General features: G+C 42.4%; 1 protein-coding gene across 1 annotated transcript in view; it reads left to right on the top strand.

The window, feature by feature from the left end:
• The window catches only part of ELP3 (elongator acetyltransferase complex subunit 3), a 221,960-nt gene that overhangs the window by 173,595 nt on the left and 22,460 nt on the right, over window positions 1-25,905 (top strand). The window contains exon 14 of the mRNA XM_030198697.1: window positions 1,339-1,420. Within this exon, the coding sequence (XP_030054557.1) occupies window positions 1,339-1,420 (82 nt within the window). The remainder of the gene's footprint in view (window positions 1-1,338; window positions 1,421-25,905) is intronic.

The raw sequence follows: 25,905 nt of genomic DNA, 5'->3' as shown, positions 1-25,905 counted from the left end.
AGACATTCACATCTCATTACTGTTTTGAGCAGCATTCCCCACGCAACAGTTGCTTTGCTCAGACAGTCCTGCAGAATTTGTTTGGCGTTTAGAATCCAACTACACTCTCCTGGGCCCATTCTTTTCTGTTCCAGGCTGCATGTTCACAACAGGCCTGTTAATTTTGTTAGCATTATTGGTTCTGATTTGCCTTGCCTTGCTGTTGCAAGCTCCTGTTGACCATTGTTGTTTTCAGTGAGCCTTTAGCTAGGGATTCCCATTTGTGAGAAACTAAGTCTTGTTTGTTCTCGGAGAAAGCGAAGTTTCTCGCACCTGTAGCAGGTGTTCTCTGAGGACAGCAGGACTAGTTTTTTTCACATATCTTCCCATCTCCCCTAGGAGTTTTTTTTTTTTTTAATTGAAATGAGGGTCTCATGGTGGGTAGGTACTCGTGCATTCATGGTGCAGGGCTGCCAAAGGCTTCTTAAAGGTACAAGAATGCTAGGTAGAATCCACAACAGGGCTCCATCGAGGGATGTCGCCCACATCTAAGAATACTAGTCATGGTGTCCTCGGAGAACACAGATGCTACAGATGACTAGCTTTTGTGAATCCTGCTATACAAGTCCAGGACACACTCGGGAACACTGAAGGTTTTGTAATATCCTTGGGTTCTTTGTCTACCACTGGTTTGTGAATAGTTTCATGTTCTGCAGAGGTCTTCCAGAATGGTATTTGTTTTGTTTTTTTAAGTATTTTATCTCTTTCTACTATTACTTAGTTTTGGCATTAGTATACTGATAGGATCCTGGCTGCATCACCGAGTATACTGGTGATGTCATTTTTGCATGCAAAACACTGCCAATTTGCTGACCAATGGTGCTGCATGGCACAGCTGAGTTTGATACTAATAATATTGTACCTTCCCTGATTGCTACATTTGGTGCACTGTGTTTGTCAAGGCTCCTGACGAAGGCACGCCAGCTGAAACACAGCTGTGTCAAGTCTTTCGACAATACACTCGCAGTACTCTGGAAGCAATAAAGACTTATTTACACCATCCTACTTTGGCTTCCTCATCTGTTTACTCACTCCCTGTTGTTTATGTCTTTAGAATCTATAGATTTTTTTCCTCTACCACCACCACACAATCACTAGTCTGGGCTGGTCTAGTAGGGTTCACAGAAAGGATATTATCAGGTATTTTGCTTTTTTGGGTCCATTTTACAAGAACGTTTTGGTGTTTTGAGTCTGATAGTATCCCTCTGTTATTGCTTTGAATCTTATTTATCCTTGCAGTGGGGCTTCCTCTAATTTTCTACCAGTTTTTCTCATCTCATACATGGTTTTTTCCCATAGGGTTTTGGAATGCTGCTAATGGAGGAGGCAGAGCGAATAGCTAAAGAAGAACATTTATCTTGTAAAATTGCTGTAATTTCAGGTACTATTTCTTGTTTATTCATTCAAGTTATCCTTATTAGTTAGGTAGAAGAGGATCATTAAATGTTTAGCAGCCAAAGGAAATATATTGTTGTTTGTTTTTTTTTTTAAATCATTATTTCTTTGCGTGAGCTTGGCTATTTTAAAAGGTGCAGAAATTATGATTTTGGAAGCTCACATTTTCCATTTGACCCCAGAGTAAGTACCAAAAAGTAGTAACATACTGCCAATTTATTATGACTGAACTTTGATCTGAAAGGTTTACCATTAGGGGCAAGAAGAAAGTTGCAGTTTCCAAGTGTATTCTGCCCTGGAAGTTTCAACTGGCATGAAGGTTTTTACTTTATAGTAGTAGTAGTTAGTAGTAGTAGTAGTGGTGGTAATTGTAATCATGATTGGTGTTGCGAGTGTCCATCCATTCTGAACTGAAATTAAATCACCTATTCATTTCACTCAAACTACAACTGAGCTGTCATTAAATTATAATGTTCAGCGAGTGTTGATCTATATCAACTTGGGGGTGAAGTATATCCCTTTGTAAAAGTGAAAAAACACGTTAAAATTGGCCTATTAAAATATATGGAGAAAAGATGAGAGGATATTATGGAGTTCAGTTTCAAAGCATTTAGACATACTGTACAACATACAGTGGTGGAAATAAGTATTTGATCCCTTGCTGATTTTGTAAGTTTGCCCACTGACAAAGACATGAGCAGCCCATAATTGAAGGGTAGGTTATTGGTAACAGTGAGAGATAGCACATCACAAATTAAATCCGGAAAATCACATTGTGGAAAGTATATGAATTTATTTGCATTCTGCAGAGGGAAATAAGTATTTAATCCCTCTGGCAAACAAGACCTAATACTTGGTGGCAAAACCCTTGTTGGCAAGCACAGCGGTCAGACGTCTTCTGTAGTTGATGATGAGGTTTGCACACATGTCAGGAGGAATTTTGGTCCACTCCTCTTTGCAGATCATCTCTAAATCATTAAGAGTTCTGGGCTGTCGCTTGGCAACTCGCAGCTTCAGCTCCCTCCATAAGTTTTCAATGGGATTAAGGTCTGGTGACTGGCTAGACCACTCCATGACCCTAATGTGCTTCTTCCTGAGCCACTCCTTTGTTGCCTTGGCTGTATGTTTTGGGTCATTGTCGTGCTGGAAGACCCAGCCACGACCCATTTTTAAGGCCCTGGCGGAGGGAAGGAGTTTGTCACTCAGAATTGTACGGTACATGGCCCCATCCATTCTCCCATTGATGCGGTGAAGTAGTCCTGTGCCCTTAGCAGAGAAACACCCCCAAAACATAACATTTCCACCTCCATGCTTGACAGTGGGGACGGTGTTCTTTGGGTCATAGGCAGCATTTCTCTTCCTCCAAACACGGCGAGTTGAGTTCATGCCAAAGAGCTCAATTTTTGTCTCATCTGACCACAGCACCTTCTCCCAATCACTCTCGGCATCATCCAGGTGTTCACTGGCAAACTTCAGACGGGCCGTCACATGTGCCTTCCGGAGCAGGGGGACCTTGCGGGCACTGCAGGATTGCAATCCGTTATGTCGTAATGTGTTACCAATGGTTTTCGTGGTGACAGTGGTCCCAGCTGCCTTGAGATCATTGACAAGTTCCCCCCTTGTAGTTGTAGGCTGATTTCTAACCTTCCTCATGATCAAGGATACCCCACGAGGTGAGATTTTGCGTGGAGCCCCAGATCTTTGTCGATTGACAGTCATTTTGTACTTCTTCCATTTTCTTACTATGGCACCAACAGTTGTCTCCTTCTCGCCCAGCGTCTTACTGATGGTTTTGTAGCCCATTCCAGCCTTGTGCAGGTGTATGATCTTGTCCCTGACATCCTTAGACAGCTCCTTGCTCTTGGCCATTTTGTAGAGGTTAGAGTCTGACTGATTCACTGAGTCTGTGGACAGGTGTCTTTCATACAGGTGACCATTGCCGACAGCTGTCTGTCATGCAGGTAACGAGTTGATTTGGAGCATCTACCTGGTCTGTAGGGGCCAGATCTCTTACTGGTTGGTGGGGGATCAAATACTTATTTCCCTCTGCAGAATGCAAATAAATTCATATACTTTCCACAATGTGATTTTCCGGATTTAATTTGTGATGTGCTATCTCTCACTGTTACCAATAACCTACCCTTCAATTATGGGCTGCTCATGTCTTTGTCAGTGGGCAAACTTACAAAATCAGCAAGGGATCAAATACTTATTTCCACCACTGTAGTAACCTACAGTACTATTTGTGTGTAAGTGCTTTGAAAATGAGCCCCTGTCTCTCCCCCACCAAATTCAAATATTTCTGTATTTTTGTAGGTGCCATCTATAAATACAGATATATAAATATGAATTAGATAAGTTATGTGTGGGGTATAAATGTACAAAAAAAAAAAATATATATATATATACACACATATATAGATCATGAAATAAACCACTGGGAAGTGTACATATATACAGATAATGAAATAAACCACTGGGAAGTGATAACTGACCCCTTTCAAAACAATCTAGTTGCAATACTGCCGACACAGCCCATTCACTTTGAATGGGCTGTATCAGCAATGCCGTGCAGAAGCCGCTAGTGTGGTTTTGTAAACAGGGGTACATTTCTTCAGCTTTTTAGGGGGAACATGCATTATTATGTATTTCTCTGTAACAGTTCATAAAATGTCATTTAGTTTTCCACTCTAAATGATTTACTTGAGAACTTTAATTATTGTGGCTTATTTATTTTGCTTCTTGATAAGTTTCATGATTTGCACGGATAGCAAGACCACCACTTCAAACTGCATTAGCCAATTCACTAGATTCTTAGGAGCTTTGGAATGGATAGCAGGACTTATGCAAGTAGGAATACCTGGATTTTCAGTAGCATTATCTGGATAATGGTGCTGAATATCCAGTCAGATCCTCTTGGCTTTATCTGGAAAATGCTGGGGTTGTAAATGCTGGGGTTGTCCTGAGGTAAAGCTGGGAGTAATGCTCGAAAAAGACATCCAGTACAGTTCCCGGACTCCCTTAGGTGTAATGGCAGCTGTGTCATAGATTTGATCCACCTTGGAAATGGTTCAAAATGTTTAGAATATTCAATAAACATTTAAAGTTTTAAAAAACATCACACCGTATATAGTCCATTAAAACAGAAGGCAGTGATATTTGATGTTGCAGTGCTGATTCATTGATCCACATATCAGGAAGAACAAGCACATGAAGTTATACTGATAATGCCTACAGAGGGCCATATTGTTGCCTGCTATAGTACGAATCAGTTCCTGCATATACATAATCATCTACCTCAAAAATCTTACTACTATAGAAAATAATGAAAATTATTTTTTTCAAACGTATTCTTTTTGTCCATACCAGACCAGTCCAGAACACAAGCCTATGCTATGCAACTCATTCATGGTTCAGGAATCCAGTTCTTTTTCATAGCTGCAGAATTCAGTTATAGTTTAGGCCTTTACAGCAGAGATACATTTTTCACCTGGAAAACTCAGCTAACTACTGTTTTCAGAACTGTAGCGCGCTCTCATGTTTTTCGACTGGGAAAATCAGCCATATTCCACAATTGTTCTTTGCCCATATTTTCGGTAAAAAAAAAATCATCTGTATTTGCAGGCTTAAGATTCACAACTGTACAATTCTATTTGGATCATTCAAGTGTCATTTCAGTTATTTTTTTTTTTAAACTCCAGTCACCTTAATTCTATTTCAGGCTATATAAGTCAGCTGTTTGGTGAGCAGGAACTGCTCTCTTATTCCCAGGCCTCAAACTGGAAGCTGTGGCAGAAGGAAAAAAATGGATTCAGTTGGTGCATGTTAGCTGTATAATCGTTTATCGTTTATTTATTTACTATACCGTTACTTCTTACATAGCAAATCAGAACGGTTTACATCTTTAAAATATAAATGACATATAATAAATATCTTTAAAATACAAATAAAAAATACAACAATATTCTAACATAAAAGAAATCCATTTATAATAGGACAGCTCTAACAAAACTTCCATACCAGAAAAAGCAAACCAATTACATATATCACTCATACATATCACATTCAAATAATACTGCTGCCTTAACATAATATATTCCCTGTTCAGAAAAAACATATTTCATTTCCTGAGTGGTTTTCTTCAAATAAATTACACTGAATTTCCCCTTATAAACAGCACTAGATATCAAAAGCTATTGGAAAGAAGTACATTTTTAAAGCTTTACGAAAGAGCATAAATGATTCTTCTACCCTAATATATTTTGGGAGAGAATTCCACAATGATGGTAATAAGAAAAAGAAAGCTGAAGCTCGCGATTCCCACCTCGCTCTTGAAGGCGGTGGGATTACCAACCTATTATCAGTAAGTGAACGTAAAGTTCGTGACGGTGTGTATGGAATAATTAAATTTGCAAGATATGATGGTGTAGATAAATATAGTGCTTTATATGTAAGGATGAGAACTTTAAAAGAAATTCTCAAATGGATTGGAATCCAATGTAGTTGACATAACAAAGGCGTAGCCTTATCATATCTTGAAGCTCTACAAATTATATGAGCAGCTGTATTCTGAATAGTTTGTAAGCGTTTCAAGTTAAATTTTGTAATGCCCACATAGCAGATGTTACAATAATCGAGGCGTGTCATAATTTATGCATACGCCAAGATACGCAATGAGCTATTATCTATTGTATTTCTAATACAGCGTAATTGCCTTAGATAATAAAAAGTCTTTTTTACTACCTCTGATATCTGATCATTAAATGATAGAGCTGAATCTATGATCACACCTAAGTATTTGACAGATTGTACCGGGACAATTGGCCTGTCAAACAAAGTAGGAATTAAAGTCGGTATTGAACTATGACCTGTTATCCAACAAGCTATTGTCTTTTCAGGATTTAGTAGTAGTTTATGCTCAAAGAGCCAGCTGGCAACCCTGCTGAGACATTCTTGTATAGGCTTTAAATCTAAGTTTATTCGATCTACATAGTAAAGCAACAAGAAATCATCAGCATAAGAATATGAACTGATACCCAATGTTTGAATAAGCAATGCCAATGGACTGACAAATAAATTGAACAATAATGGTGACAAAACTGAGCATTGTGGAATACCACAGGAAATATTATGAACTTTTGAAATAGATGAATTTTGTACTACTTGGTATGAACGCTTTTTCAGAAAAGAGGAGAGCCAGTTACAGACAGTACCAGAAATTCCCCGTGATTGTAAATGTTCTAATAATAAAGTATGATCAATCAAATCAAATGGCGCAGATAGGTCAAGTGAGATAAGTAATGCAATCCTGCCCTGTTCAAGTCTAGAATGTATTTCACTCAGGAGTGCGGTCACTACTGTCTCTGTACTATATCCTTTTCTAAAACCTGACTGTCTTGGATGTAATGCATTTATAGATTCAGAGTATGATTGAAGCTGCAGAAATACTATAGTTTCCATTATTTTTGACAAAAAAGGAAGATTTGAAACAGGTCGATAATTACTTGGAGAAAAAGAATCAAGTGACGGCTTTTTTAAAATGGGCTTTACCAAAGCTGTTTTAAGAGATATTGGTACTACACCTTCCATAAGACTCTTTACTATCATTTCATACAGATACGTTTGTAAACCCAAAGATGAGATTTTGAGCCAATCTGAAGCAATAGGATCAGGAGAACAGTATGAAACAGATAGACTAAACACTGCCATGATCCTGAACAACTTGAGAGAGATTTTTCACTTAATATATTGGTAGCATTTGGAAACTGTGCTCGTAACTTATCTATCTTTGATGTAAAGAAATTTGCTAAAATTTCTGCATTTAAACAAGATGTAGTTTCATAGATCTGTGATTTTGTTGTTTATTTGTTTTACTATAGCGAAAAGTTGTTTAGGTGAATTTGAAGCCTGTTGAATTTGTTTGGAATAGTATGAAATTTTTGCAATTCGAATCTGTTTTAAGAAGTACCGTTGACATTGCTTACATTTATTTTTCAATTCTTCAGTTTTTCCTATTTTTCACTTCCGTTCTGCCTGTCGCACCTGTTGTTTACATAGTCTTAAGCCCGGATGATACCATGGCTGGGACTTTTTAATCTGCGTGTAATTTTTTTAGGTGCAATATCATCCAATGCTTTGTTAAGAACATCATTCCAAGTTATCACTTGCTCTTCCAATGATTGATCTGTAAAATCTGATAGAAAATATCCTGTAAGAGAAGATAAGGAAAAAGGATCTATATATTTCAAACATCTAGTCTGCAATAATGAAGGTATAGCCATCTGATTTTGTAAATGATAGCTTAAAATGCAAGAAATAATGATCTGACCAGGAAACTGGCAGTGTCAAAAAATTACTACACTGTAGTAAATCTGAGGAATTTGTCATCACTATGTCAAGAGTATGACCAGCTATATGAGTTGGACCTTTAACAAATTGTATTACCCCAACATCCTGTAAAAATGTAGAAAATCTCAAAGAATGAAGTTGAGTACAGTCATCAAAATGGATATTAAAATGTCCCCAAATCAAGAGATTGGGAAATTTTAAGACTGCATCCGCTATTGACTGATATATATTTTCCCAACCTTCCGCTGAAATAGAAGGGGCACGATAGAAGAAAAGACCTTTGATGTGCTTTGCAGATGTTCATTTCAATGATATAGAATGATTAAGGGGATCTTCTGTACTCTCGGCTGGACATAGCTCCTATATAAGTGTTCTTTCAGCAATCTGTTTGCATGTTGAAGCTTGGAAAGCCAGCTATGCTTACATCTCAGGCAGCTACCCCTGTTAACATCACTCCATCACAAAACTTGTTCTTTTTCAGCTGCAACTTTACTCAAGTCACACAGTTGTACTAGCTAGATCTGTTGCACGGCTGCAACACCTAGCTATAGTGCTGTCTTCGCACCAGCCGTCTGCATGGTATGCTTGCAGTATACGTTTTTGTGACATAGCACCAACAGTAGATTTATGCAGCCAGCTTTGTGCTACCCCTACATCTCCTACCTGTTTAGCATAGTGGCAGAGGCCAACTGACAGTTTTAGCTGCAGTCCCCAGTATTAGAACAGATGCGGCATGGATGCAGCAGACATCTTTATAATATGTTTGCAACAGGCATCTATATGAATACAGTAGCATCTGTGTGACGTAGATACAGCTTGCAACTGTATAGCATAGATTCAGCATGGTATGGATAGAGCAGATGGCTGTATTGCATGCATGGATACAAAAATGACTGTAAGAACATAAGCATTGCTCTACTGGCACATCAAGGTCAATATCCTGTTTCTGCTTATCCCAGGAATAGTGGATTTTCCCAAGTGTATCTTAATAATGGCTTATACACTTTTTTTTTTAAGAACATCTCCAAACCATTTAAAAATGCCCTTAAGCTAACTGCATGCATAGATTCAGCATAGCATGGACACAGCAGAATGGCCGCATGGTATGCGTACCACAGTCGGCTCTCTGCCAGAGAGGCAGTGTCTAAGGCATAGATTCTGCCAACAGCTCTGTGGTATAAATTCAGTACATAGCTGAATGGAGCTCATACAGTGACCAGCTCTCGTACTTCTCAGTTTCATCAGCTAGCTGTTTGACTCTCCTGCAACAGCAGGATGTACATTACAGCTGCACCAGCCAGCTGTATGGAACAGCTTCAGTGATTGCCTGGGTGACTTATCTGCAACAGTCATTTATATAGCACAATTGCAGCAGCCAACTGCAAAGCACAGCTGCAGCAGGCCACCATTTTGCACAGCTGCTATAGCCAACTTTATGACATGGCTGCAGTACTCACCTCTGTGAAACACCAACCTATATAGTACAGCTTCAGCAACGAGCTATGTGACCAGTGGTGTGCTGGAGCTGGCTCGCTCCGGCTCACAAGAGCCACTTGTTAAATTTTGACAGCTCTTGCGAGCTGGTTGTTGTTTGGGGCGAGCCGGCTCCATTACAGAGGTAAGCATGGCAGGAGGGCACCATGCTTACCTCCCCTCCCGCTCCCAAACATGTCCAGCGATTGTCCTTCGCCCCCACCGTCCCCTCCCGCTCCTATCCATCTTGTTTATTATCTCTCCGTTGAAGCACGCGTTATTTAAAGCCCTGCTGCCCGTCTCCAGCCTTCCCTGTTTGCTTCGTATGACGTCAGAAGGCGGGACTAAGGGCACAAACGAACTCATCGAAGCAAGCAGGGAAGGCTGGAGACGGGCAGCAGGGCTTTAAATAACGCGTGCTTCAACGGAGAGGTAATAAACAAGATGGATGGGAGGGGACGGTGGGGGTGAAGGACAATCGCTGGACATGTTTGGGAGCGGGAGGGCAGGGGAGGGAGGAGAATCGCTGGACATGTTTGGGAGCAGGAGGGGAGGGCAGGGGAGGGAGGAGAATTGCTGGGCATGGATGGGTAGAAGGGGGCAGGGGAGAGAAGCCAATTGCTGGGCAGGGAGGGGTAGAGGGGGGCAGGGGAGAGAAGCCAATTGCTGGGCATGGAGGGCAGGGGAGAGAAGACAATTGCTGGGCATGAATGGATAGAGGGGGGCAGGGGAGAGAAGAGAATTGCTGGGCATGGATGGGTAGGGGGAGAAGGGGAGAGAAGACAATTGCTGGGTATGGATGGATAGAGGGGGGCAGGAGAGAGAGGAGAGTTTCAGGACATGGATGGAGGGAAGGACAAGAGAAATTCTGGACATGGATAGAGGGGAGGGAAGGGACAAGGGAGAGAGAAGAAATGCTGGACATGGAGGGAAGATAGAGGAAGGAGATTAGATGAGGGGAAAGGAAATGAGGAGAGAAGCTGCACATGGATGGAGAAAATAGGCAGAAGCTGGATCCACTGTACAGTCAAGTCTGCGGAGGACCAGAAATGAAGAAGAAAGGAGGAAAGAAAAGAAATAAATGGAAAGGAAGCCCTGGAAACGGAGTCAAGGGAACAGATAGACAGCAGCAGAATCAGATACTGGGCCAGCATGATCAGAGAAACAAAGTCACCAGACAACAAAGGTAGAAAAAAATAATTTTATTTTCATTATAGTGTTTGGAATATGTCCACTTTGAGAATCAGGTGCTGAACGTTAAAAGTTTATATTTATTTATTTACTTATTTATGGCATTTTATCCCATATTAAACATGAATTAGATTGGAACCTGGGATCATTTAATTTTTTTTCCTGGAGAGAATAATGCATTGCCCCCCCCCCCCCAGCTATAGCCAGCTCTGCAATTTTGGGGGGGGGGGGGCGCAGAGAGCCTGTTGTTAAAAATTTACCAGCACACCACTGTATGTGACCTATATACCCAGCTGTATGGCACACAAATCTGTATGATACAGCTACAGCAGACAGCTTAATTGCACAACTACAGCAGCCAGATGTAGCACTTATCTGTCTCAGTCGCCTTTAGGGAACAGAATGAGCCCACCATCTGTATGGTACAGCTTTCTAAATAACTATAATGCACATCTGTACCAGCAGGTTGTACTCTACTCTTCCACAGCAAAATGGATAACTCACTTATACCAGTCAGATGTTTAACCTAGCCTCACCAATTACTTGTATTACACAAGCTGTGCATATCTGATGTTCTGTGTGACTCCATTATCTGTTTTGGAAGCCTGTCTCTTTTGCACAGAGGCGTTAGCCAGCAACATGCATACTTGTGTTTGGGATCTCTGGTGTATTGGTACCTTGAGTTCTGAGCTTTATCACTTGCTCCTTTTTCTATCCCATCTGGTGTTTCTTAGCTGTCAAAGAAGGGCTATATTCTTTTGTAGTGGTCTGCTAGGATCCTTATTAGCTGCAGTGTGTTGTCTCATCATTATTTTTCCCAAATGCTATACTACTGTGATGGCACTCTGGTTAATGTTCTTTGCAGATTCCAGGCTTATGAATGTTTGCTCCTTATGTACGGTCTTAGTTATAACATTTTGATCAGCCTTTGTGTTAGTCCTCTTCACATTGCCTACCCTTCCTTTCCTGTTTTAAGGGTGGCGTTTATATCTGTCTGCTGGCAATATTTTTTCCTAATTTTAGGACCCTTTGATACAGGGGAAATGACGGCTGAAGGGAGCTATGATGGAGGTCTATGAAATGAGTGGAGTGGAACGGGTAGACGTGAATCGCTTGCTTACTCTTTCCAAAAATACTAGGGGGCACACAATAAAGCTACAAAGTAATAAATTTAAAATGAATCTGAGAAAATATTTCTTCACTCAACATGTAATTAAACTCTGGAATTCGTTGCCAGAGAATGTGGTTAAAGCCGTTAGCTTAGCAGGGTTTAAAAAAGGTTTGGCTATCTTCCTTAAAAAAGTCCATAAGCCATTATTAAAATGGACTTGGGGAAAATTCACTGCTTATTTCTAGGATAAACAGCATAAAATGTATTGTACTGTTTTGAGATCTTGCCCAGGTACTTGTGACCTGGATTGGCCACTGTTGGAAACAGGATACTGGGCTTGATGGACCTTCGGTCTGTCCCAGTATAGCAACACTTATGTACTTTTGTAAAAAGTGACATTTTAGTGTGCATTTTAGCAACATGCACATTAAAACTGTTACACCTCTAATTTTAGTACATAGGCCTTTTGTGAATAGAGATAAGATCATATCGATTAAAACATAATCTCTCTATATAAAACGCACCTCCAACGTTCTAATGAAGCCTGAAGCCGGAAGCTGTAGTTGTGTAGATAGCTGTTTGCCCATGAGTGTCTGCCCCGCCCTCGCGTCACAACATGATGACGTCGAGAGCGGAGCACTGACACTTACCGAATCGCATCACTCACCCGTTGGTACTCCACAAAACGTTACGTCAGACGCATCACGGACCTAACAGAACGACGGCCATTAAAAAAGTAAGGAGTATCAACAGCTGCTGCGACTCGGAGGGAGGCGGGGAGGACCCTGGAACTCAGAGGGAGGGGGGACCCTGGAACTGGGAGGGAGGGAGAAAGAGGGGGGACCCCGGAACTTGGAGGGAAGGGGGACCCTGGAACTTGGAGGGAGGGAAGACCCTGGAACTGGGAGGGAGGGGACGACCCTGGAACTCGGAGGGAGGGAGGGGGGAGACGGCCCTGCAACTCGGAGGGACAGAGGGAGGGAACGGCCCTGCAACTCGGAGGGAGGGAGGGTGAGAACACATTTAGCCTAACAATCCCTTTCAAAGCATTAATTGCAGAAATGCAATACCTTGCTAGCACCCGTTTCATTGGTTTCCGAAACGGGCCTTTTATCCTAGTTTTATATATTTTTGCTGGCAAATGGAATCACAAGAGTTGGGTTTAATCTCTTTGTCACCAACTGCCAGAAATGAAGTCCCAGTTTTTTGTCATGGCTGCTCTAGTTGACACATTTTTACAATTATTAATAAAATATAGCTTTTTCCCTAGGAGATTAATGATCTGGATACTGACAGTGATTATGAACATATTTAGATAGCAGTGAAACACGAATGTATTCATTGTGCGGTAAAGACAAACCAAGGAGGAATAAAATATTGAGTGGTAGATAATTAGGTCAGGAATTCAGTCTTTGATTTTTACTTCATCAGAGTTAGAAGAAAAATTACTATTGATCAGAGTTCCAGGCCTCGTCCCGTGTGTTTATTTTGAAGCATAGATGTAAAAATGTCTTTATTTTCAGTTCTAAGGCTATATATATCTTAGGTATGTGTCGAAGGATATCCTATGTCTGTGGGTGTTCTCAGAAAGTATACATGTTTGTGATGCAGAAATTACTCATCAAGTTAAAAAAAAGTTTTAAGCATACTGTAGGAACATGGAAAGGAATACAGGTTCATCCAGTCCTCATACAGCAAGCAGGATGACACTCTCATAAGTGAGTGATGTCATCCAGTGGAGGCCAGAGCCATGAAGACAGATCTCAAAAGTTTTCCAGAATGATCTGTGTAGGAGTTACATTTTCTCCCTGGAGCCTGAATAAAGTGAGCTTTTCTCTGTGTCATGGAAAGGATGACCCTTAGTGGTTGTATTGCAAGAATACTTATGGGGGAGGAGGGGTCAGCACCATTTTGGATTCAAGTGCCATCCAGGGCAGCAGCAAAGAGGGACTACTGCTGCTCGGGGACCCACAGCCACATCAGTGATGACCCCTGGCTAAGTCCTGGCCGGGGAGAGGGGGCAGGGATTTGCTTACAGGAGACATGCTTATCCTGGTGGGGTGTGGGGGGCAGGGTTAGTGTGTTGGGGCCTGGGTTTTGGTGGGGCTAGTGAATGTTAGTAGTGCAGAGGGGAGGGACTGAAGATGGTGATTAGGGATTAGGTACTATTGGGGAGATTCAGGAGTGGGACTGGGGGATGCGCTACCACGACTCCTTTGCTGACATGCTTTGCTACATTACCAAACTGCTAGTAGCGCAACTCCACTTACCACTTATCAGGAGTTGTGACAATGAGCAGTGCTGACCCATGCGCCATCTGTCACAGCTGGCTACATCTCCACCTACACTTGTCATGCCCTGATTCAGCTTACTCTTGCGTTAGGCAGCTAACACAAGATTTTTTTACTTTTACCATGCTGGCTGCCTTTTTAATGCAGGAAACAGCGCAGGTATAAACTACAGCTTACTGCACAGTAAACACCCAATTTAGCTGCTTAATGCAACTTAGTAAAAGGGCCCCAAAGTTGTTTTACATGTAACAGGTATCTGAGAGCAGCAGTTTACAAGTCAGAAAGATGGGCAAACAACGTTTGGGGCCAATATAGTAACATAGTAGATGACGACAGAGAAAGACCTTGTACGGTCCATCCAGTCTGCCCACAAGATAAACTCCTATGTGCTACTTTATGTGTATACCTGACCTTGATTTGTATCTGCCATTTTCAGGGCACAGACCATAGAAGTCTGCCCAGCACTAGCCCTGCCTCCCAACCACTAGCCTCGCCTCCCACCACCAGCGGTGCCACCCAATCTCCGCTAAGCTTCTGAGGATCCATTCCTTCTGAACAGGATTCCTTTGTTTATCCCACACATTTTTGAATTCCGTTACCGTTTTCATCTCCACCACCTCCCACGGGAGGGCATTCCAAGTATCCACCACTCTCTCCGTGAAAAAATACTTCTGACATTTTTCTTGAGTCTGCCCCCCTTCAATCTCATTTCATGTCCTCTAGTTCTACCGCCTTCCCATCTATGGAAAAGGTTTGTTTGCGGATTAATACCTTTCAAATATTTGAACGTCTGTATCCTATCACCCCTGTTTCTCCTTTCCTCCAGGATGTACATGTTCAGGTCAGCAAGTCTCTCCTCATACGTCTTGTAACACAAATCCCATACCATTTTTGTAGCTTTTCTGTGCACCGCTTCAATTCTTTTTACATCCTTAGCAAGATATGGCCTCCAAAACTGAACACAATACTCATGTGGGGCTTCACCAACGACTTATACAGGGGCATCAACACCTCATTTCTTCTGCTGGTCACACCTCACTCTATACAGCCTAGCAACCTTCTAGCTACGGCCACCGCCATGTCACACTGTTTCATCGCCTTCAGATTCTCAGATACTATCACCCCAAGAGCCCTCTCCCCGTCTGTACATATCAGACTCTCACCGCCTAACACATACGTCTCCCGTGGATTTCTACTCCCTAAGTGCATCACTTTGCATTTCTTTGCATTGAATTTTAATTGCCAAACCTTAGACCATTCTTCTAGCATCTGCAGATCCTTTTTCATGTTTTCCACTCCCTCCTGGGTGTCCACTCTGTTACAAATCTTAGTATCATCAAAGTTTGCAAAAAAACCAAACTTTACCTTCTAACCCTTTGGCAATGTCACTCACAAATATATTGAACAGAATCGGCCCCAGCACCGATCCCTGAGGCACTCAACTACTCACCTTTCCCTCATCTGAGCGAATTCCATTAACCACCACCCTCTGGCGTCTGTCCGTCAACCAGTTCCTAATCCAGTTCACCACGTCGGGTCCTGTCTTCAGCCTGTCAAGTTTATTCAAGAGCCTCCTGTGGGGAACCGTGTCAAAAGCTTTGCTGAAATCTAAGTAGATTACGTCTATAGCACATCCATGATTCAATTCTCTGGTCACCCAGTCAAAGAATTCAGTGAGATTTGTTTGGCACAATTTACTTTTGGTAAAACCATGTTGTCTCGGATCTTGCAACTTTTTTATTTTTATTTTTATTTATAAGAATTTAAATTTACAAGCAATAAAATAACTTGCCAGAAATACAGAGAAAGCAATACACAAGAATTATTTCAATTAGGTAATTCTATATTCTTCCTTAGACCACAAAATAGGGAGAGTGAAACAAGACAAGGAGATCAATTAAACAACAGTAAACAGAAAAAACATGGTATTAACCTGATTATCCCCAGTTATTATTTATCTGAATCATTATTCCACATTGGTCGTCTGGTTGGCTTCTTCAAACCCAAAACGGTGTATATTCAATTTATTTAGTTGGAAACATACTTATTGTCCAATATTAGTAGAAATAATACACCTAATTTCATTTTTTCTCTTTTAAAACCAGAAATTATTTAACAATGCGAACACTGAGTCTCTAATCCAGTTCCCACTGATTAAGGTAATCCCAGTTTCACAGGCTTCACTCCTTTTGAATTAATATTACTAACTAATAATTTATATTACTAAGAGGAATCATTACAAAGGAAAATAACAAAATTTCAGAAAATGTTTCTGAGGAAACCTTTAGGAGTCATACCCGGAACTCTGGGAAAACAACAATCTCAATATTAATCACTAGTAAGAAATGCCCGTTTCTGGAAAAAATGAAACGGGCGCTAGCAGGGTAATCCCCCCCCCCCCCCCAGTCCTCCCTCCCGAGTTGCAGACACCCCCTCTGTGCCTCCGTTCCGAGTTGCACACCTCTCCTCTTCCTCCCTTCGTCCCTCTGTGACGTGGTTGCGCGGGCCGCCCCGCCCTCAACGTCATCGCGTTTTGACGTGAGGGCGGAGCTACAGTGACTGGAGCCTGCAGGCCAAACCGGATATCTCGGGCGCCTCAAGTTTCCGGCTTGAGGCTTCAAAGTGCCTTTTATATATATAGATCTGTAATAATATTCATTTTGTTCAAATATCATTTTCAAAATCTTAACCATATCCTACTACTGTAGAACTTCATTTGCTCTATCAATTTTTTAGTAAAGGGTTCGATTAGGTTATCCATGTAGCTCACTAATAAGATTATATCTGAAGCAAAGTTATTTACTACCACCGTTAGGTCCTGGAGTGCCTTCCAGATGATATTCAATGTAACCGCCACAGGAACCAAAAACTCCAAGCTGATAGCTCTTACGGGTTTAGGAGTGGCACCGCCAACTCGGGTTCAGCTGTAAACGACTTCCGTTTCAGCATGGACTCCTAACTCACTCCTCCACTTCTTTGGACATGATGGTTAAATGATTTGACAGCGATGAAGTTGTTTCCAGGGCCAAGAGCATTGACGCTCCTTCGCTGGCGCTAATCAAAGGACTCACCAACCCAGTCATCTGTGGGCAGCTCGTCGCACAGCGATCCCACACTTGCTGCACATGGAACAAAACTCTGGCCATCGGTGGCTGCCCCCCGATTGTCCCCTTCCTCTCAGTTAAGGTAACTGCAGTTGCAGAGAGGAAATTTCAAGTAAACAAAGACAAAACTTCAGAGGACAGCTGGGCCGTTGAGCGTACGAGCTTCAGGTCGCCATCTTTCCACTCTCCCTAGTTTGGGACACTCTTTGTCTGGTTTCTCCTCAGAGGCCTGTCTGATATGGGTAACCCTTCAGCATAGCCCTCTGAGTCATTGAAACACAGAAGCCCCTCCACTGCAAGGTGGTGTCCCTCGGAGGGGGGGATCTTGCAACTTATTGGCTTCCAGGAAATTCACTATCCTTTCCTTCAGCATCGCTTCCATTACTTTTCCAATAACCGAAGTGAGGCTTACCGGCCTGTAGTTTCCAGCTTCTTCCCTATCACCACTTTTGTGAAGAGGGACCACATCTGCTGTTCTCCAGTCCCACGGAACCTCTCCCGTCTCCAAGGATTTAGTAAACAAATCTTTAAGAGGACCTGCCAAAACCTGTCTGAGCTCCCTCAGTATCCTGGGGTGGATCCCGTCCTGTCTTATGGCTTTGTCCAGATTTTCAAGTTGTTCATACACACTCTCTGCCGTGAACGGTGCTATATCTACTCCATTCTTATATGTACTTTTGCCAGTCAATCGTGGTCCTTCTCCAGGATTTTCTTCTGTGAAAACAGAACAAAAGTGTCTATTTAGCAAATTTGCTTTTTCTTCATCATTATCTACATAGCGGTTCGTAGCATCTCTCAGTCTCACAATTCCCTTTTTAGTCATTCTCCTTTCACTAATATACCTGAAGAAATTTTTGTCACCCCTCCTTACATTTCTAGCCATTTGTTCTTCCACTTGCGCTTTTGCCAGACGTATCTCTCTCGTGGCTTCTTTCAGTTTCATCTGGTATTCCTCTCCATGTTCCTGTTCTTGAGTTTTTCTGTATTTCAGGAACGCCAACTCTTTAGCCTTTATTTTCTCAGCCACTTGCTTGGAGAACCATATCGGTTTCCTTTTTCTATTGCTTTTATTTACTCTCCTTACATAAAGGTTTGTGGCCATATTTATAACTTCTTTCAGCCTGGACCACTGTCCTTCCACTTCTCGTACGTCCTCCCAGCCCATCAGCTCCTTCCTCAGGTATTCCCCCATTTTACTAAAGTCAGCATGCTTGAAATCCAGGACTTAGTTTGAGTGGCTGCCCTCCACTTCAGCTGTCATATGAAACCAAATTGTTTGATGGTCACTGCTGCCCAAATGGGCACCCACTCAGACATTTGACACACTATCCCCATTTGTGAGCACCAGATCCAGCGTTGCTCCCTCCCTCGTGGGTTCCGTCACCATTTGTTTGAGCAGAGCACTTTGAAAAGCATCCACGATCTCTCTACTTCTTTCCGATTTCACAGATGGACCCAGTCTACATCCGGCAGATTGAAATCTCCCAGCAACAGCACCTCTCTTCTTTCCCAACTTTTGAATATCTGCGATCAGATCTTTATCTAGTTCCTCCAATTGTGTCAGAGGTCTGTAGACAACACCCACGTGGACAGAAGTTATATCATCTCTTTTTAAGGTGATCCATATCGCTTCTTCCTTTCCCCAGATCCCTGTCATTTCAGTCGCCGCAATATCATTTCTCACATACTGCGCTACTCCTCCACCTTTACGACCATCTCTATGCTTCCTAAATAGATTAAAGCCTGGTATGTTTGCATCCCATTCATGGGAACCATTGAGCCATGTCTCCGTGATTGCAACAACGTCTGAGTCTGCCACTTTTTCCAGAGCTGTTCAGTAAAGACATAAAAGATCCCTCTGAGCGTGCACAGCAGCTCCTGTATTCCTGCAGCATGTCTCAGTTCTGTAATCAAGCTAAGACACTCAACTCCAAAAGAGAAGTACAAAAAAGGTGATCAGATATGCTGATGAGAGAGAATATTGAAAGCTGTTAAATTACAAGCGGATTCTGTAAAACTTTCAGGAAGACTTTGCAACAGTAGGAGATTGGGCATCCAGATGGCAAAGAATTTTTTTTATTATCATTTAACATTACAATATCCAGGCAAACTTCAGTACCAAGATACAAGAAAATCAGAAACAAACTGTTACAAGAAAATCATAACTAGCCAAATGTACATAATAATTTTGACCACATACTAAGAAATGAGATCCAAGATGAAAAAGAAATATACTATTAAGAAAACAAAAAAAAGAATAAACATAAGAGATTCACCCTTCCCACCCACTCCTTCAGCCGCCATCTAATAGTGAACATGTAGAACTACACTACAACGTTAACATCTTCTCTAGAAGACAGAAAATCTTCAAGTTGCTTAGGTTCAAAGAATTGAAATTGCTTACTCTCAAATACAACAAAGCAAATGTAAGGAAATCATAACACAAAGCTAGCCTCCAAAGCCTGAACCCTGGACCTAATGACCAGGAAGGCTTTGCACCTTGCCTGTGTTCCTCTTGCCAAATCAGGAAATACCCTAATTTTTGAACCCATAAACAGTGACTCCAAATGTTGAAAATAAAGTTTTAGGACAGTATTACAATGAGGCTCAAGAGCAAATGTCACAACCAAAGTAGTCCTTTGGGTACTAACCTCCAGAGAAGATTCCCAAAAAGAAGTTAATACCCCTTCACCTCTAGGCTGAGAAACCAGGCCATCGGAGCTTCTAATATCCTCCCTTGCTCTCCATAGTCACTGGGCTGCTTCCAGGGACTGGTATCCCACCTCATGTTAGAAATAAAGTTTAATAATTAATTTTTTCCTTGTTTACACTATCAACTTGTCAGCAAGATACTTTGAGATTCAAAAACTGAACATTTTAAAACTAGCCCATTATAAGTGTGTGAAAAGAACGTAAATGTCTGATGCCCAGAAAATAAAACTGATAAAAGCATGAAAATCTAAACTGGATAAAAAGCGGATGAAATTGACAAGTAATTTTGTACAACCCCAAACCACTACAGGGCAAGAGCATACTGTAGAGCAATCTGTGACAGTATTGTATATAAATGAAAGAGGGATTATGACACATGGTGATGATGACAAACTATACATAAATGTTGATGACGAGGGTAATACAGCTAGTAATGTTAAAATGCCAGCTGATGTTTTTACTGCATTATTTGACAACAAAAAAATAAGCATATTAGGCAGTGAATATAGAGGCATGATTGACGCTGATAGGCCTAACAAGCAGCAAACTGGTGCCACTGATGCTACAGACAATAGTGACCCATTAACTTGGCCTTTAAATATTTCTGATTCAATGTGAATTGAATTGGTTCAACAAGGCCCTTGTAAAATTACCGGTTTTCAGTTTCCTTTTAATAATAAGACATCGATTCACCAAGGACAATTATTACAGTAAATTACAGAATAGTGAAGTTATCGAATGCAGCTGGCTCATTTATTCAGAGTGGTGGGATGTGTTTTTTCTTTGGTTTTTTTTTGTTTTTTGTAAGCGTTTTGGACATTTCAAATCCCACCTTACTCAGAAAGTTATAGCATCTGGAAGTACATTTTAGAGAATGACACTGGAACCCGCAGTAACCGCAGGCACGGGGAGGGGATAGAGCCCACGGGGGATGGGGACAAACTTTGTCCCCATGTTATTTTCTACTTTGAAGCCTGTTGATGAACTGCACTGTAATTTATTTATTTATGTTTGAATGATGCAGACAATGATATTTTTTCGAAAAACAAGCAAACATGCTGGCCACATCTAGCAAAATGTGCATGGGGGATCCTGTACATCCTGTTACCAGCACATCTTCTATTGCAGGATGGACTGTGGAAGACAGGAGAGCTAGACTGAATCCTGAGATTGTTGATGACTTATTCATCCACAGATTAAAAAATCATAACAGTGCTTCATAGGGGATATTTCTCCCCTCTAGGGCATAGTTGGGGTTGGAAGGGTAGAGGGTGGTGGTGAGGAGGGTTATTATAGTTGCTCGCTGTTATTATTGTTTTTTATTTTGTAACCAGGTCACCCTTCCAAGTGAGGTCGAGGCTGTTCCTGCTTAGCTTCAACCGACTCTTCCCGACCGGATAAACCAGCCCAGCTCCTGCTCCTTCCTGTTCTGTCTCTCCCTCTGTTAGTCATCACCCTTCATGCTTGCTCATCATACGATCCCATGGACTCCAGCACACTCAAGATTCTTAGAAAAACACTGGGCTTTATTGTTCAAGCTCTTTCATCACAGCATTAGTCTTCATTTGATCACCTCCTTCACCTTTCCTCCTTGAATTCGAGCAAAACCAGACACCTTCATACACTCTACCCCTTCTTCTTCCCCTACTTCATCTTTATTGCATTCCATGTCCTCCTCCACCCTGAACTCCCCCAGCTGATGCTCATTCCCTGAATCAGAACTCATTTCCCAATCATTCATTCCTCCCTCCCCTTCCTGAGAGTCCTGCTGGAACTGCAGTGGCTTCTGGGGAGGGTAGTTCCTTCCATGAACTAGTGGCTTCTGAAGTAGTTCTTTCCCTGACCTAAAGACTTCACCAGCATTTTGGCCACCAGAGGGCGACCTGCTCGTCTAGAAGGGTTGACAGAGGAAGGATGCTGACTTTTAAAGGAACAGCTCCCCCCTTGTTCTTGCCCTAGCACTGCCGAGTGCTCACAATTTGTAATTTATACTTCCTTAGCGTATGCAGCAGATGAATCCAAGAACTGGTGGGTTGTGTCCATCTACCAGCAGGTAGAGATAGAGATTACAAAGCTGAAGGCAGTGATACCAGACGGCCAGCTCCTCCTTCACCTCAGTACATCTCTATCTCCAGCAGGTGGTGGACGGCGCTTCAGTAGCTCCTGGATTTGTCTGTTGGGGATACTCCTGGGTCTTGTGGGCCAGTTGAGTTTAGGGGTGTCTGGCTGGTGGTGCCGACTTTGGGGGCATACTCAGTCTTCCCCCCTTGCCTCCCGGTCTTTAGAGCTCTAGCCTTCCTCGCCCGTAAAAAAAAAAAAACAAGAGAGCTCCTTTGCCTTCCTTTGGTGTTTTAAAAAGAAAAACCCCCAAAACTACTCCACTAGTTCCCCTGCTGATTAATATTCCCTTACATTCCCCTCCCTTAGTTTTCCGCTGTTAGTCAATGCCCCCTTGTTTTATCTTTTTCGCTTATCTGTATCTTCATAATTTGTAATTCCTCCTAATTTTCTGTAAGCCACATTGTGCCTGCATGTGTGGGAAAATGTGGGATATAAATGAACCATAAATAAATAAGATTTCTGACAGGACCGGGCAGTACAGGGTTTCCCTGTCTTAGTGCTGTGCTTTCAGTCTGTGTGCCAGTTTGGCAGCAGGCTGCTGCGTCTGTGGGACTCTGCTTCTCTTCTGGAGACACCAGCTGTTCAGTGAGTCCCTGCCTTTCTCTTTTTGGCGCGTGGGTACCGTGCTTTAATGTGGGCGACACTGGCATTTGAAAGCTGTTCCCGCTTCGGTAGCAGATGCTCCTCAGCAGGACTGTGTGGTGGCGTGTTTGAATGCTGGGGAGGGAAGTTCCGCTTCCCCGAGCAGCCTTTTCCCGCACTAAAATGGCGGGAACGCGCCCTCTTTTGCTGGCACAGCCCTCTCCTTTCTCCTGATATCAGCTCTGATCCTTCCCGCCCTGCAGCCTTGATGTGGGCAGGGGGGAGGGGCGGCTTCTCCTAAAGGACCTTGTGTTCCATTAGAAACTGCTGGTACAGGGGATTCCCCTTTGTTTTCTCCAGCCTTTGGTTTCCTTTACCAAAATCAGAAACTGTTTGCATGTAGCTGGGACAATGGCACAAATTCTTCTCAAACTTGGTATGCAGATATAGTGAGGCTCCTGGTGGTGCCTTTGTTTTGGATCCATTTGACTCCAGGCTCTTCCTTCTGGGTCCGTTCCTGAGTTGATGATCCCTCTCGCTTTGGTCTTACGGCCTGGTTTTTTGAGATGCCGACTCTGAGGAACAGAGTTCTTTGGACGCTATGGTTACTGTTCTGTTGCAATCTTGTATGTGGTCCATGGTCCACTGCAACTGCATATTCTCGGGTGTTGAGGATTTTTTGAGGCTGGTTGCGGGCCCATTCTTGGTCTTCATTGCGGGCGTCTGTTCCTCAGCGATTGAGTTCTTTCTGCAGGATGGGTTGCAGAAGGGCCTAGCCTGGCCTTGCACGGTGGTGCATTTCTTGCAGAGTGCTTTGCTGTTCTGCCGCTGCGACCTTCTTCTCCTTGAAACCTCGTTCATATTCTTTTTTTTTTTTTTTTTTTTTTTTTTTAATTTTAATATTTATTAATTTTAAATGATAATACAAACAAATCCAGTTTGTAAGGCAATACAGAGAATTATTTAAGGAAAATCAAAATATATATAATACTTTCCATTCTAACATATATGTCAAAAATATTTAACTTAATTCTCTTCCTTAGACCACCAAAAAAAGGAAAGGGGGAGGAGTCAAACAGACTTAAGGAGATTTGTCACTCTAAAAAGAGAAAGGAAAAGAAAACTTGACAAAAATTGGCATAGTCCTGATCTTATTTTCCATTAACTTATATTTGCTGATATCAAATGTTCTTCTTACTCAGCTAGTTGGATTTTTGGCATCCAGAAATATTTTCAATTGAGAGGGCTCAAAAAAAACATATTTAATGCCAGACATTCGAATTATGCATTTACATGGGTATGCTAAGGTAAATATTGCACCCAACGCTTTCACTTCTTCTCTAAGTATAAGAAATTGTTTTCGTCTCTGCTGCGTTATCTTGGTAACATCGGGGTAGACCCATATTTTCTGTCCACAAAACAGGGCTGACGAATATTTAAAGTATTTTTTCATAATCATATTCAAGTCCTGTTCGAATACCATTGATATTATAAGAGTTCCTCTTGAAGTTATTTCTATCATAGAATCTTCTAGTAGTGCTGTTAAATTCTGAATATCTATTACTGGAGGTTGACAGTCTTCTCCTTGTTTTTTCACATTAGGTAAATAATAAACTTTATTGCAGGGTGGAATGTCAGCAGGGGAAAATTTTAAAGTCTCCTGTAGATATTTTTTCAGAAAATCTCGAGGAGTTAAAGCAGGTGAAATAGGAAAATTCAACATCCTAAGCGTGAGGCGTCGATTATAATTTTCTATCTGCTCTAGTTTGCGAGCAGTGAAAAGTTTATCATTAACCAGAGAATCTACTGTTGTCTTAACAGTTTTAATTTCTTCTTTTACTGTAGCAAATTGAATAGCAGATTCTCTTTTAATTTCTTCATAAGATTCTGACATCAAAGTCAACTTACTAGCAACTGTAGAAATTTCTCTCGTAGATTTGGCAACTTCAGTAGTCAGTCTCTGGAGCGCAGTCCAAATAGCTTCCATTGTAACCTCCTGGGGCTTTTCCAGCTCCAGCACACTCTCAACCGCTGTTCCAGGGGAGAAACCGCCAAATAAGGATAAGTCGTTACTCTCCTCGGAGTCCGCTCGATCCTCTAACTCAACTCTGGCACCTGCGGGACAAGGAGGCGGGTTCAGCGTCGGCGGCGACAAGGTGGTATCGAGGCCCCTAGCCGACGTCGCTCCTTCGTTGTCGGCCAACGCGGGGCTCGCCAAACCGGAACCGAAAGGTAGGCTTCTCACGAAGCGGTCTAATGTCTGCTGGTTAGGGGACGACGTTAGTGCAGTTGGCGGTTGCACTTTTGTCGTCCCCTTTCTTTTAGTATGGGGCATAATAGAAATCGAGGAAAAGATAAAAATTGCCAACAAACAATTCGGCAGCTTCCGTGAGCACAGCTAGGACGCCATCTTGCTCCTCCCCCCCGAAACCTCGTTCATATTCTCCGAGTCTAGCATGGGGCTCCTTGTCTACCAAGCATTGCTTCGGACTCCTTTTGTTCCTTTGCAGAGTGCTTTGCTTAGGAACTTGCAAGCAGTGTTCTTGGTCGCCAATTCTAAGGCACGCAGCATGTCTGAATTTTTAGCACAGCCATGCCGAGCTGTTTTTCTCCATTTGCTGAGTCTGGAGTGACCTTGCTTTCGGTTCCTTCTTTCTTTTTCGGCTGTGGTTTGGCTTTTCTTTTTCAGCCTCTCTTTCTTCCCTCTTTTCGGGAGGGGGATTTTCATGCGGAGTACACGGTGCTTCGTCGTCTGGATGTTCTGAGGGCTCTCCAGTATTTGCAGATATTGAAAGTTTTTCAGCGTTCAGATCTTCTCTTTGTCTTTGTCACTGGTTCTTGCTGTGGGACGGCAGCCTCTGATCTGATCTTGCTTTTCCTTATTGGATTGCAGATACTTCTTGGAATTTTTGGAAAGGTTGCGTCCCACTGGTGGTATTCCAGGCTCGTTTCATTTGGGTACACTTCACATAAACTGAAAGACTTGGAGGGGCATAATCAAAAGGGACACCCAAGTTTTGCTGAGGATGTCCTCGCAAAATGCCCCGATGGAGGGGCGGGGAAACCCGTATTATCGAAACAAGATAGATGTCCATCTTTCGTTTCGATAATTCGGTCGGGGACGCCCAAATCTGGAAATTTAGGCCGTCCTTAGAGATGGTCGTCCTTAGACTTGGTCGTTTCTGATTTTCGGTGATAATGGAAACCGAGGATGCCCATCTCAGAAACGACCAAATGCAAGCACTTTGGTTGTGGGAGGAGCCAGCATTCGTAGTGCATTGGTCCCCCTCACACGCCGGGACACCAACCGGGCACCCTAGGGGTCACTGTAGTGGACTTCAGAAATTGCTCCCAGGTGCATAGCTCCCTTACCGTGTTTGCTGAGCCCCCTAACCCCCCCCCAAAAAAAAAACCCCACTACCCACCACTGTACACCACTACCATAGCCCTTACGGGTGAAGGGGGGCACCTATATGTGGGTACAGTGGGTTTCTGGTGGGTTTTGGAGGGTTCACAATTACCACCAGAAGTGTAACAG

This window comes from Microcaecilia unicolor, chromosome 3 (genome assembly GCF_901765095.1).
Source record: "Microcaecilia unicolor chromosome 3, aMicUni1.1, whole genome shotgun sequence".
Classification (NCBI taxonomy): Eukaryota; Metazoa; Chordata; class Amphibia; order Gymnophiona; family Siphonopidae; genus Microcaecilia; species Microcaecilia unicolor.
This window is presented reverse-complemented; position numbering and strand designations above follow the sequence as displayed.